At 48.1% G+C, this 12,049-nt stretch overlaps 1 protein-coding gene and 1 long non-coding RNA gene across 2 annotated transcripts; one reads left to right on the top strand and one right to left on the bottom strand.

The window, feature by feature from the left end:
- The first annotated feature begins 2,801 nt into the window (after positions 1 to 2,801).
- LOC311192111 lies at positions 2,802 to 5,178 on the top strand. Its single transcript, XR_014617321.1, has 3 exons — positions 2,802 to 3,199; positions 4,272 to 4,338; positions 4,778 to 5,178. It is a non-coding gene; the product is annotated as an uncharacterized lncRNA (long non-coding RNA).
- A 971-nt stretch (positions 5,179 to 6,149) lies between these two features.
- LOC311192397 (cytochrome P450 2C19-like) lies at positions 6,150 to 11,835 on the bottom strand (the record flags this gene model as incomplete). Its single annotated transcript, XM_084264861.1, has 9 exons — positions 6,150 to 6,728; positions 7,418 to 7,559; positions 8,397 to 8,584; positions 8,985 to 9,126; positions 9,634 to 9,810; positions 10,183 to 10,343; positions 10,694 to 10,843; positions 11,311 to 11,473; positions 11,656 to 11,835. 9 exons carry the CDS (start codon positions 11,833 to 11,835, stop codon positions 6,547 to 6,549), a joined length of 1,485 nt encoding a protein of 494 aa, XP_084120987.1. The 3' UTR covers positions 6,150 to 6,546.
- Positions 11,836 to 12,049: the final 214 nt, after the last annotated feature.

The raw sequence follows: 12,049 nt of genomic DNA, 5'->3' as shown, positions 1-12,049 counted from the left end.
ACTTCTGCACTGCTTGTCCTGATAACACCATTCTGAAGCTGTAGTACCATTCCCAACACTGTCACTACACTGATCCCCACAGGCAGCCCCAGCTGCCCACAGAGCAGTATTGCTTACAGCAGCAGAGCTGCACTGGCAAGGGAGGTAGAACAGCTTTCAACTATCTCCAGGCCTCTTTCTGCTCTCGTCCCAGATGGCAGTCTCTGTAGCCCAGCAAGAAGACAATATATCTAGCTGAGACTCATCTGAATACCTCCCTTTCTACGTGTGGAAACAATCTATTCAGAAAGGAGTTAAAGTGTCTCTATCATTTTCAACCAGAGCAACATGTGAATAGCTTGGAGCTCAAAGGCTGCAGGTGCAAGTCCTTGCTGTGTGGCAAGCTGCCCCTGTACTTCAGCTCCAAGGCCACAGTGGGGTTAAGCAGCCTTGCCCTTTCTCACTGGGGAGCTGTCAGGGTAAATGCATTAAATGGTAAGACCCTGACTACTCAGAGGCCCTGCATGGTATAAACAATTCAGACAAACCAGTTCATGTTACCTTTCTTCAGTAGCATGGCATGGTTTTTGTTTTCTCTGCAGTAACTAGCATGCCTTCCCTGTTCAGCTCAAGTGGCTACATTCTCATGCCATCATTTCCAGTCACTTCAGAATCACTCCTCCCCACTCCCACACCTGGACAGGGGCATCTCCCGGTCACTAATTCTCAGTTCTGTTTGGTTTTGTTTGTTGGCTGGTTTTGGGTTTTAATTTTTAATTTCTCAGCAGGAGACAACAACGTCTTTCTCACTGTTTTACAACACAAATTCGGTAAGTATACTTACTGCACAGGATGAAGGTCAGCTGACTACTCACCATCGTGTTATCCATAGGAGCTGGGGGGGGGGGGGGGGGGCGGGGGATTGCTTCTGATGGACTGTCCTAAGGCTGCCGATATTACACTGTAGCAGTAATGACAGGTCAGTTGCTTTAAGCACCCAGATTACTGCATTTGTGCTTGTTTTCCTGTTAATTTAGAAATTAAAAAATCCTGAGAGAGGTGAGTTTGCTAAGCCTGTAACACAGCTGAATTTTCTTCCTGCCCCTTTGCAAAAGGGAATCACAGAATCGTAGGGGTTGGAAGGGACCTCCAGAGATTGAGTCTAACCCCCCTGCCAAAGCAGGTTCCCTAGGACATATCACATAGCTAGGCGTCCAGATAGGTCTTGAATATCTCCAGAGAAGGAGACTCCACAACCCCCCTGGGCAGCTTGTCCCAGGGCTCTGTCACCCTCACTGTGTAAAAGTTTTTCAGCATGTTGGTGCGGAACTTCCTGTGCTCCAACTTGCAGCTATTGCCCCTTGTCCTGTCTACACAGACAATTGAAAAGAGGCTGGCCATTTCCCCTTGTGTCCCACACTTGAGATACTTATAAACATTAATCAGATCCCCTCTTAGCCTTTTCTCAAGGCTGAACAGCCCCAGTTCTTTCAGCCTTTCCTCATAGGGGAGATGCACAGGCTCACAGAATCATAGGGGTTGGAAGGGACCTCAAGAAATTTCATTTCTGTTTTCTCCTGGTGAGAGAGGGGGTGATAGAGGGAGCAAGATGTTAGCCATCACAGCAGTTATGTGTCCTGACACTCAATTAAGATGCATGTCACTGCTAATTCTTTGCTAAAAGCCTCAGGGTTGCGCTCTGTTCTCACAAAAAGCTGTGGGCATGCAACAATCTGGGCTTTTTAATCCTACCTTTTTGCTTGCTATGCTATGAAATGTAGTCTCTGTTCTGACGCACAGAACCTTTCTGGTTTTGCATCTTCCTAGCCAGTGTTCAGCAGCATTTTACTGCAGAGTTACAGGCATTGAGGACCATCAGTCCAGCCACAACCAACTCTAGAACGAGGAAGGGCAATTTCTCTGGTTAGTATGTTACTGAAAGGTGGATGTAGATGTGAGTCTTGATCATGGTTGTTCTTGATTAAACAGAGCATCTGTTGGCTGTGGAAGCCCAAAGAGACCTGGCTGGCCTGTGGCCTTTGAGGAGGCATGTAAAGCATTTGAGCCCTGTCTTGTACCCAGAGTCTGCTGCCCCCAGCTGTTTGGGGTGGATGTTGAGTGCTGTGGCTCTCAGCGGGGGCAACATCAACTTGAGACACTGGGTCAGCCTAGCAGAGGAGATAACATGTGAGGCACCTACTGTCATCACTGCCTCTGTGATTGACTTTCTCCTTGCTGGAGTTGCTTTGTCATTTGGAGCTGGGTGTAAATTTTACAATGGCTAGGAAAAAAACTGGTGTTTTTGGTTTGGGGTGCTCTGGGTTTCCCAGTGCCTGACACTGCATGCCTTGCATCTGTAAGCCAAGGCACTGACTGATCCTTCAGGCAAGACTGTGCAAGGCAGCTGTGTCCAGCATCATGGCAAGGACATAGAACAGCCTGTTGCAAAAGCACATCTTTTCTTGGGGCTTCCCACTTCCCCTTCTGCTGCTTTTCCTTCTGAATCCAGCTTTCTTCTGTCATGTGTTTGTGCTTATCTCTTGTATATGCTTTTTCTCAGCCCTTTCTAGACCATTTTTGAGGAAAAACACATGGTCCTTCCATTCAGTCAGAGCCATTCCGAATCAGAGCTTGGGTGCTCCATGTGTTACCAACCACATGCTGTTGTTGAAGTCTTGCAACTGCTCGTTTAGCCTCTCTCCTTGATTGCTTTGTGTGAAACACTCTTTTGTAAATGTTCTATAAACGTTTTATTTCTAGACTTCTGCACATACATCTGGAAGCACAACAGTCCAGGCAGATTGTTCTTCTGGGGTAAGAGTTTGTTTCATTACTGTTGTGGTTTAGCCAAACCCAGGACAATTATTTAACCTGTTTGATTACGTGGAACATTTTCCCTCTGAAATAAAACCTCTGCCTCCCCTCTCTGTCTCGGTGTGCAGTGCAGCTGGGCTGGATACCACTGTTTTGATCTGGGACTGCAGTTTTGTTCCTCGCATTGGCTTTTCTTGCTGTGTATAGTACCACTCGCTCCATTGCTAAGCACAGAGTTGAAGGATCACACTGCATGTGTTTGACCTGACTGTCTGTCTTTGTGAGTTAGTATGAGCCCTGGGTGGTTGGAGTAGCTGCAGGGATACCCAGCTTCGTGGCCTTGGTCCTTGCAGTCATCTTGGCCGTGGTCTGTGTTCTCCAGTGGAAGAGCTACAGCTGTAATCAGGTGACTACCTTCCATGTCTATTTCTAAGCATAGACCTTCACATTAAAAACCTGATTCAACACCCTCTGAAGTTCTCCAGAAGTTCAAGATCAGATCCCTAGGCACCCAGACTGTCTCTGCTCTGCCCTGAAAAGCTGGACCTCAGCTTAAAAGTTGCAGGTTCATAAGGATAAGAGAGACATTCATATGAAAATACTGAAGGGGCACCTCCAAGTGATCTTCTAACTACTGAGGAATTAAAAAAAAGAATCTATCACCACTGTTCTTCAGGGGATTTTTCTGTCATTTTCCATAGAAAGTCATTCATTTAGGGAACTTCTCACTCCAAAATGGCATTATTTAGTACTCAAAATGCTTCAAGATGTTTCATAGTATGTATAGCTTGGTCACCTTCACCACACCTATGGGGTGGGTGAATCTTTGCACCTTGCCTACCTTCTCACTGCTGGAGAAGAGTCAGGGAGTTTTGTGGCTCCATGCTTCCTTTCTCTGGGGTGGAAAACCACCCACATCACCACAGAGTCAGTCAGAGTACCCATAGAGGAAGAAAGCTCTGAAGTCCAGCTATTGCAGCCCAACATTGACAGTTCAAAATAAAACGGCGCTTTCCTTCCCTTGCCACTTTACCTTAGTTTCCTTACTTCAGAAAGTAAGGTATAACTGTTCTGAGGGAAATGGCTTCCCTGTAGTTATTGTTGGTTAAAATAATCCTGGTTTATCTTTTTTCTGAGTGTAAATGTGAAAGCAAGTTTTCCCAAGTTAAAAAAAACAGACAAATTTTGGATATTCTACTAAGGGCAGAATCCAGGCTTGAGGTTTCCCTGTGCAAAGTCATTCTTATGGGCAGGCATCAAATGGAACCTGTGATTGTTCCAAATGAAAGAACGATTTGGCATCCAGCTTAGAATACACTGGATATCATTCTCTGTGTGGTTATCTATTGCTTATGTCCTGAGTTCTAGAGCTGTGAGTTCTAGAGCTCCAGTGAATTTTCACTGCCCTGTGCTTCTTATGCAGTTGTTTATGAACTGCAGCTAGATGTTGTTTGTCACTCTGTTGTTCCTTGTTTCAGATGAATCGACATCCCAGTGGGCCAGAAGAACATGGAATATGAATCATCCCCACCCAGACCTCCAGACGTAAGTCATCTCTTAACTGATTCTCAACATATCACACGTGCTGCTGAGTTACTACACGTGGGACCGGCTTTAAGGGTAGCCCTAGACTAATAGAGAAGCTCTTGGTAAGCTCGCTCCCTGTGCTTGCCTGGGAGTCTTACATGATGGCTGTTTCTGGTGGCACGTCTGCCCGTTTGATGCAATCACAGATGAGAGGCCAGCAATCGTACGCCACTGTTTTAGAGTCCACAGGCATTAGAGCTGCGTCCTACATGGGGCAAAAATGCAGGGAGAAAGAAAGATGAACCTGAGATGTGAGCAAATGTGATGTTTGCTTCAAAATACTGATAAACATTCCCCAAGAGAGGTGGGAATTCTTGCATGCTCTATTCCCTGCACTACACACAAGATCTCAGAGTCCCTTGTGACACCCACACCAGGAATTATATTTTGCTTCTAGGATTTTTATATGACCATGATGCAGGCAACAACAAATATCTATTTAAATGAAGAACCAGACAAACACTGCAAACCAGACCTCCAAGCACAACAAAAGCCCATGAGGATGAAGATGAGAAGAGAGCCATCCGTGGTGGAATCCATTTATGAAAACCATCCGCCCTATTCCTGAAAGAAGAGCCCCAAATAGTGTCTGGAACAAGGAATAACAGACCCTGTCCTTTTCCTGGACATCAGGGATCACACAGTTGCAGTTTATGAACAGGAGAGTCTTCCCTCTGTGCACACATGAAATTCCATGGAGGACAGGACAAAGAATTTGTTTGCAATGATGGCCCTGAGACAGAGAAGCAAAATGCGATTCCCCTGGAGAAGGAACCTCTGGGAGAGATGTATTTTCTGTCCTCCTAAATGTAAATTAACTTTAATAAAGAACCTTACAGTGACACTGATGGTAGAAAAGAACAGCCAGAGAGTTAGTTGTTTTCTCTGTCCCTCAGGTGCCTGAACTCCCTGTGATAGCCTGCAAGGACAGGGATGCACTCTTTAGTTGACTGGAAGAGTCCAGACCAGATGACAAGATATGCCCAAGAAAACTGGAAGAAGAATGCAGCTCCAGCTGCAGAACGTAGCCCTTGTGATGGCACCTTCCCTTATTTCTCAGAAGTTCTTTACTCACACTGTCCTCTTGCTCCCCCTGTTCACTCTTCTCTACCTTGGTGTGTCAGCTGTGAGGTAGGGTGGGAATGTGATTCAGGCAGGACACACCATCCAGAGGAAAGCTCTCCTCAGCAGCTCCCTCTTGATTTGTATGGAGTGGCCACAATGACAGGTGCGGTGGTGCTGGGAAGTGCCTTGGGGAGAGCAGAAGGACTGGAGGAGATGGTGGGAGGAGGACAGAGAGGAGCCATAGGGGAGCTGCTCTTTGCCTATGGAAAGTCTGGGCCACAGAGTGCCTGAAAATGAGAGAGATCCTCAGGAGCAGGCACAGGCCCCAGAGATGGGATGAAGGCAGCCAGAGCTTCAGCCTCTGAACTGTGGGCCACAGGAGTGTTCTCCTCCAGGAAGGCTACACTTTGGCTGTGGGCAGCAGGACCAGCAGCCCCTGGAGCAGCAGATAGGGCTGCTGGCAGCCCCCAGAACACAGGAGCCCTTCCCCTCCCACAACATGAGCCTTCCCAACTTGCATGGTGCTGTGCCTGGCATGAGGCTCCTTGCAGGCAGCAGCAGTGGTGTAGTGGCTGAAGCAGGCAGAACCATGGCCCCAGGAGGGACAGGGCACTGCCCACAGGCGCTGCAGATGTATTCTGCAGTGGAGCAGCAGATATGGGCACTGCTCCAATCCAAATAAAATAATGGCTCAAATCCCCATAAGTAGAGTTGTCTTTATTGTGTGATTAATGTATGCACGTGCAGCACTATCCATCTGCAAATCATGATGCTTTTGGTAGGAGACATGCTGTGGCAGAAGCAAGTTGTGGGCAGCTGTGGGAGCTGTGTTTGTGAGAGAATCAGCTGACTGATGCAGCCCCTGTGCTCAGTGAGCCTGTAGGCAGTGCAGCAGGCTGCTGTGTCACCCAGGGGCTCCTTGCAATGTGGGGGAGCAGTTGTTGGAGGCTTTGAAGGTGTCTACTATGCGCACGTACCTGTGCTTGGGCTGCCTTCCTGAAGGCTTTGGAAAGGTGTCCCAGTGCTCCTGCTAGTGGCTTCAGTAACAAAGATGTAAAGAAGTAGCCAGGTTCAGGACACCGTGGAGAGGTTTGGTGCTTTTCAGCGAGGGATAGCACAGAGCTGGTAGGCAGGAGGTACGTTGCCTGTCCCACTCAGCGTTGGGGCTATGTTGAGTTCCTGGGTGTCGATGACAGACTTCAAGGTAAAGTTCTGCAAGATTATGGCTATGAGTAAGAATATCTCCATGCGTGCCAGGCCCTCTCCAGGGCATATTCGCTTCCCTGAAAAAGAAAACGGTAAATAGTGCTCAACAGGTGTGGCCAAGAAGACCAGAGTTTGGACTAAGCAGATGTGTTGTGCAGCTTTTTTACCAGGTACAGCACAGCAGTGAGATGACTCACAGGATGACTAAGAACATTTGCAAGAGAAGAGTTTCTTGCAGAAAGACTCTTGGCAGTTTGATTGGGTGTGTAAAGGAAGAACATGAGTATGGAGATGTGGAGAAGGTATCACAGGAGGTGAGATGAGGGAGAGCAGAGCGACAAAGAGCCCATGTGAGAAAAGGAAGGGTTGGGGCTATGGGTGAGTGGGTTGCATGTACCCTGAGGATACTTCTTAAGAGGTGCTGTAGAAAAGTAGAGCTACCACAAAAGATAGGTTGGTTAAAGGTGATTTTAGTGGTTGTACAGGAAGGTGACAGGTAGTTTAGAAGGTGTCTGTGGGTTTGATTCACATCTTTACATCAGCAACTCCTATTAAGAGGTTTGAAAAGGCAGCAGGCCTACACAAGGAGGGAGATGCAGCTGGGGAAGAGAAGAGCAGGGAGAAGTTATCCAGAGTGCAGTGAACCCCAAGAAAGCACTTGAGGACCGTGCTGGGAAGAGGGAGTGTATGTTATAGGGAAAGGCAGTGTGGTCCCCAGAGGAGGAGGTTGACAAAGACAGGAAAAGAAAGCAAGCCTGTGCTTTACCTGCTGAGAAGGGCATGAAGAACTCGCTCTTCTTAAAGGTGCCGTTCTCGTTCAAGAAATGTCCAGGATTGAACTCATTTGGGTTTGGAAACTCTTTGCTGTCATGGAGGACAGAACTGAGGCTCGGAAAGATTGTGGTGCCCTGAGGTAACACAATGAGAAGAGCAGAACTTGAGGGGAAGGCAAGTTAGATCACTTAATTCAGCTTCCTGCCAAGTTAAGACTGAGCTTCCCAGCACAGCGCTCCCAGTGCCTTTGGTTTCCCTTTGGGGACCCTTCAGCTGAGGAGGCAGCTTTAGGGAGACTCTGCTAGATGTCACACCAGGTGCAGTTGTTGGCTGCTCTTCCTGACTACTCCCTCTCGTTTTCATACCATTTATCCTCACCTTGCTCTGGTCATCTGGGAACATCTCACCTAATTCTTCCTCTTTCTTAGTGTTTTGCAATCATGAACTTGTAGCTGCACTATGTTCCTTTTTTCTGCAAGCCCCAACAAGGAAAAGCATACAAGGTTGTGGAAATGGAGCCCTCGTCCCCTTTCCTAACAAATTTCTCACCCAGAAGAGAGGATGTAACATGAGCATCGCTGCAGTGGGCCAGGCCAGGTCATGGGTTGCTCTAGCCCATCAGCCTGCCTCTGGCAGTGGCTGCTTCAAGGAGTGTGTAAGAACAGGGCAAATGGGTTTTGCTTGTTCCCTTGGATGCAAACATAGCCTCCAGCACTTTGTGGCTTAGGGCCTTTCTGTGCCTGATGACAACCAACTGACTTTGCTTCCAAGCATGTGCACAGGCTCTCATGGATCATGGTGAGCAGTTCCACAACTTTCCTGCCTTTTGAGAGAGCAGTCACTGCTCTGATGTGGTTGGGTGACAAGCAGGTCGGGCCACAGCATTTCTAGCTTCGGGCTTGTACCTGACAAGCCAAGAGCAAACGAGCTGCCACCTAGTTGTTCAACTTGGGAGGAGCTTGCTCACTAACCTTGGGAATGACATACTCCCTGAAACACGTGTCTTTGGTCACAGTGTGAGGGAGTCCCAGGGGGGCAAGGGAGATGAAGCGCTGGATTTCATGGACCACGGCGTCTGTGTAGGGCATCTGGGTCCGGTCAGCCACACAAGGCTTTCGTGATCGTCCTACTACCCGGTCAATCTCTTCTTGAACTTTCTCTGCCATGAGACAAACAAGATAAAATGGGTAAATAAAACCAGTCCTGTCTAAGCAAGTATTCCTAAGCTGCCCACAAATCACAGATGACAGAACTGATGTTGCTTTTGGTGTTGACTAGAACACATCTCCACTGTGGCTGACACAAAGAGTGTCCTCCTGTAGGAGTACTGGGAGATAAAGCTGTGGACACAGTTGGGACCCTGGCTGTGAGGGAAGTGCAGCTAATGATGATGCCAGTGAAGCTGAGGGATCTCTAATGGCCATCCTAAGGTATGACAATGCAAGGACATTTGGATAAAACATGAAAGAGAGAGGAGAAAAGTTGGAAGAAGAAATTCATGTTAGATACACACCCAGCCCAGAGGAATATCTAGAGAGGAAGGGGTCACAGACTGGTACCTTGTATCTTCGGATATTTGATAAGAAGCAGAAGCCCATATCTTACGGTGGTGCTAGTTGACTCAGTTCCAGCAATGAACAAGTCAAAGGCGCTGGTTATCAGGTTCTTCATGTGGAAACTGGAATTGGGATGCTCTTTCTCCTAGGGAAAAGGCTGGGATGTTTCTGTAGCCGAGCTAAGGGCCCCTTTATTGTGTGATCCCAGGCCTTCCTTTTCAACTACAGCTGTTCAATTCTCTGCTAAGGTGCAGCAGCCATCTGGGACACTTCAATGCTGTCTTTGTGCAGTAATATCAAAACAGGAGTAACCTTTCAAGCTGTGCACTGAATGGTACGTAGCTGCCTGCTTGCCCTTGCTGTGCCAACTGCTTTCCAGTGGAAGAAACACAAGACCAGACTGCAAATGTGTCTGTGTGAGCTGATGAAGGTCTTGCTGTCCAAAGCAGTTGCAGGTGGCGCCTGGTGAGTGTGCAGATCCAGAGCTATAAGCTCTAGGACAGGCAAGATCTCAGGTATTGTTGGTGTCTTCCCACTGCACAGCCCAGCTGCCTGTGATGGGGTCATCCCAATGTCTGTGTTACTTAGGAGAGGGAAGGGGCTCAATGTAAGTGTCTTTAGAAATGAGGTGGGGCTGTTTGCTGTCTCTTACCTCCTGCATTTTGCTGAGGAAACAGTCAATGAAATCCTGAGGGTTACTGGGATCTAGGGAGGCTTGGTGTATCTTCACCTCCTCTGACACGAAGGCTTTTAAAGCATCAAATTCTGTGAAAATGTTGTTGTGTGGGCCAGGCAAGTAATCCAGGATCTTTGAGAACATCTGGTAGAGCTGGAAGGAAGTAAACAGGAGGGTACCTTGCACGCCCATTTGTTGGTATTAGCAAAATGCCTAGGAAGGCCACAAGCCTCTCAACTGAGCCAAGCAGAAGGGCTATGAGGCTGGGCAGTCTGACAGGGTGGTAGGGTCTTCTCAGTAGTAGTATGACCTTTAGAGGTGAAAAAGGGTGTTTAGGACTAGGAAGAAGCTGCACTTAGCTGGCAAAGCCAACTCCATTGGTGAGGATGCTTCTTGCTGTTCAATTAATTCCCCCCTGTGCAGCAGAGCATTGATGGGGGTCCTAGATAGATTTCTGAAATGGGACTTGATTGCAGGATACCTCCTGCTCCCCCAGGGGGTGCTGCCAGTGGCTACTGAATGTACCTGTCCCCACAGGGAGTTCATCATCTCAAAGATGTTGTTCATGTTGCTCATCAGGGCCAGGAACTTCTTGTCTTTATAGTCATATCGTTTCCCAAAGACGATGCAGCATATGACGTTGGAGACAGCACAGCTCAGCATGAAGGTTGGGTCAAAAGGTGTTCCTGTGATTTCAGAAAAGTTACAGAACTGTAGATTCACAGAATTGTAGGGGTTGGAAGGGACATCCAGAGATCATCGAGTCCAGCCTCCCAACACATATAAGAAAACCCAGCCACCCAACCAAAACACTCCCCCCAAAACTATGGATACTTATGGCTACTATGGGTAAACTGAGCTCTTGTTGTTAGTGGAAGTATCAGGAAAACCAGTCTCTGAGTGACACAGAAGGGTCCTCCACAAAGAACAGTACATAGTCAAGGAACTATTGCTCTCTAAGGAGGGGTAGCCGGTTCATGGACCAGAGAGAGTTCTTTTTTTTGCCAACATAAGCTCTATCAAAAAGGAACCCTACCCTTTGTTTTGTTTATCTCTTCCAGCAAGTATTCAGTTTCATCCTGGATCCTCTCTTCAATGCTCCTCTTCCCCATTCCAAAGTTGCGCAGAGTGCTCAGAGAAAACCGCCGAACTTGTAACCACTCCTCATTGTTGCTAAAAATAATCCCTGCAGAGGAAGAGGGAAGACTTGGCTTGGGTGTGCTGGGCATGAGATGAACAGAGGCTCATAGTGAGTCTGTCCCTGGGAGAGCATTGATATGGTAGTCATAGAGTACTGTGATTTAGAAGCATTCTCTGGAGGTCCTGTAGTCCAAAGGCCTGGTTTTGGCCTTCTCTACCACATACACAACCTGCTTGTGAACAATTCATCACCCGTATCTGCACGTAATTGCCCTTGCTGCAGCCGGTGGCTGTTGCTGCCTGCTCTTTCCCTGACCATTACTCAGATCAATCTGGCTCCATTTCTCTGCTACCCTCTTTGGGTGATGGAAGCCTACTCTGCCTTCTCTCACCCAAGTGGTACCGACTCAGTGCCCAGTCTTCCCTTGTTCATGGTGCAGTCCAGTTCTAATCTGCCAAATGCACCCTCAGCCCTTCCCTTTTCCTCAGAAGGAGCTCAGTCAGCAAACATACCTAATCCTTTGTTAGCCCTGTCTCCTATTGGCATGTGTCCTCTGGCAGCAAACTCATCCGCACGGTCCACCAAGGCTTCTTTCACCACATCATGTCCGTGCAGCACCACCACTGGGTCAGAGCCCAGGTGCACTGTGAACACTGGTCCATAGTCTTCACTGAGCTGTGAAAATGCAAGAGAGGACATGGCCATAGAGCAGGTGGGGAGGAGTTGAAAAGTGACCCTGCTGCTGCACCCCACCGCAGGCAGTGCAGCCTCAGCGACCAGCACGCAGCTTGTCCCCATGCACAGGTCCCACACATTTCTCCCCAACAGAAGAAAACAAGAGAACAAAGTTACCTTACCTGCTGGAGGGTTTGGGCCAAGTTCCTCGGTTTCACCTGTAGCACGTTACCTATGATAGGAAGGGGAGCCGGCCCTGGAGGCATCTTCCCCTTTCCAGACCTCCCTCTCCATGCTGTGAAGGAGAGCAGGCAAGCAATGCAAACCAGGAGGACAACAGTGGCTGCTCCCAGGAGCTCCATTTGTTTCCAGCAGCTTGGGAGGGAGTGACTTTGGCTGCCAGAGCCTGGTTTTATATACAGGGCTATGGTAGCTATGTTAGCTCAACAACAGATTTTGGATCATGTGGCCGAGTTACTCAATGTTACCAGCCAATCATTTGTTAGCCTGCCCTGTGTTATGAAACCAGGACTTCTCTCAGTGTTAATTGGTCATTGAAGACACACCTTATCACAA

The sequence above is a fragment of the Gallinula chloropus genome, assembly GCF_964237585.1.
Source record: "Gallinula chloropus genome assembly, chromosome: 5".
NCBI classification, from domain to species: Eukaryota; Metazoa; Chordata; class Aves; order Gruiformes; family Rallidae; genus Gallinula; species Gallinula chloropus.
This window is presented reverse-complemented; position numbering and strand designations above follow the sequence as displayed.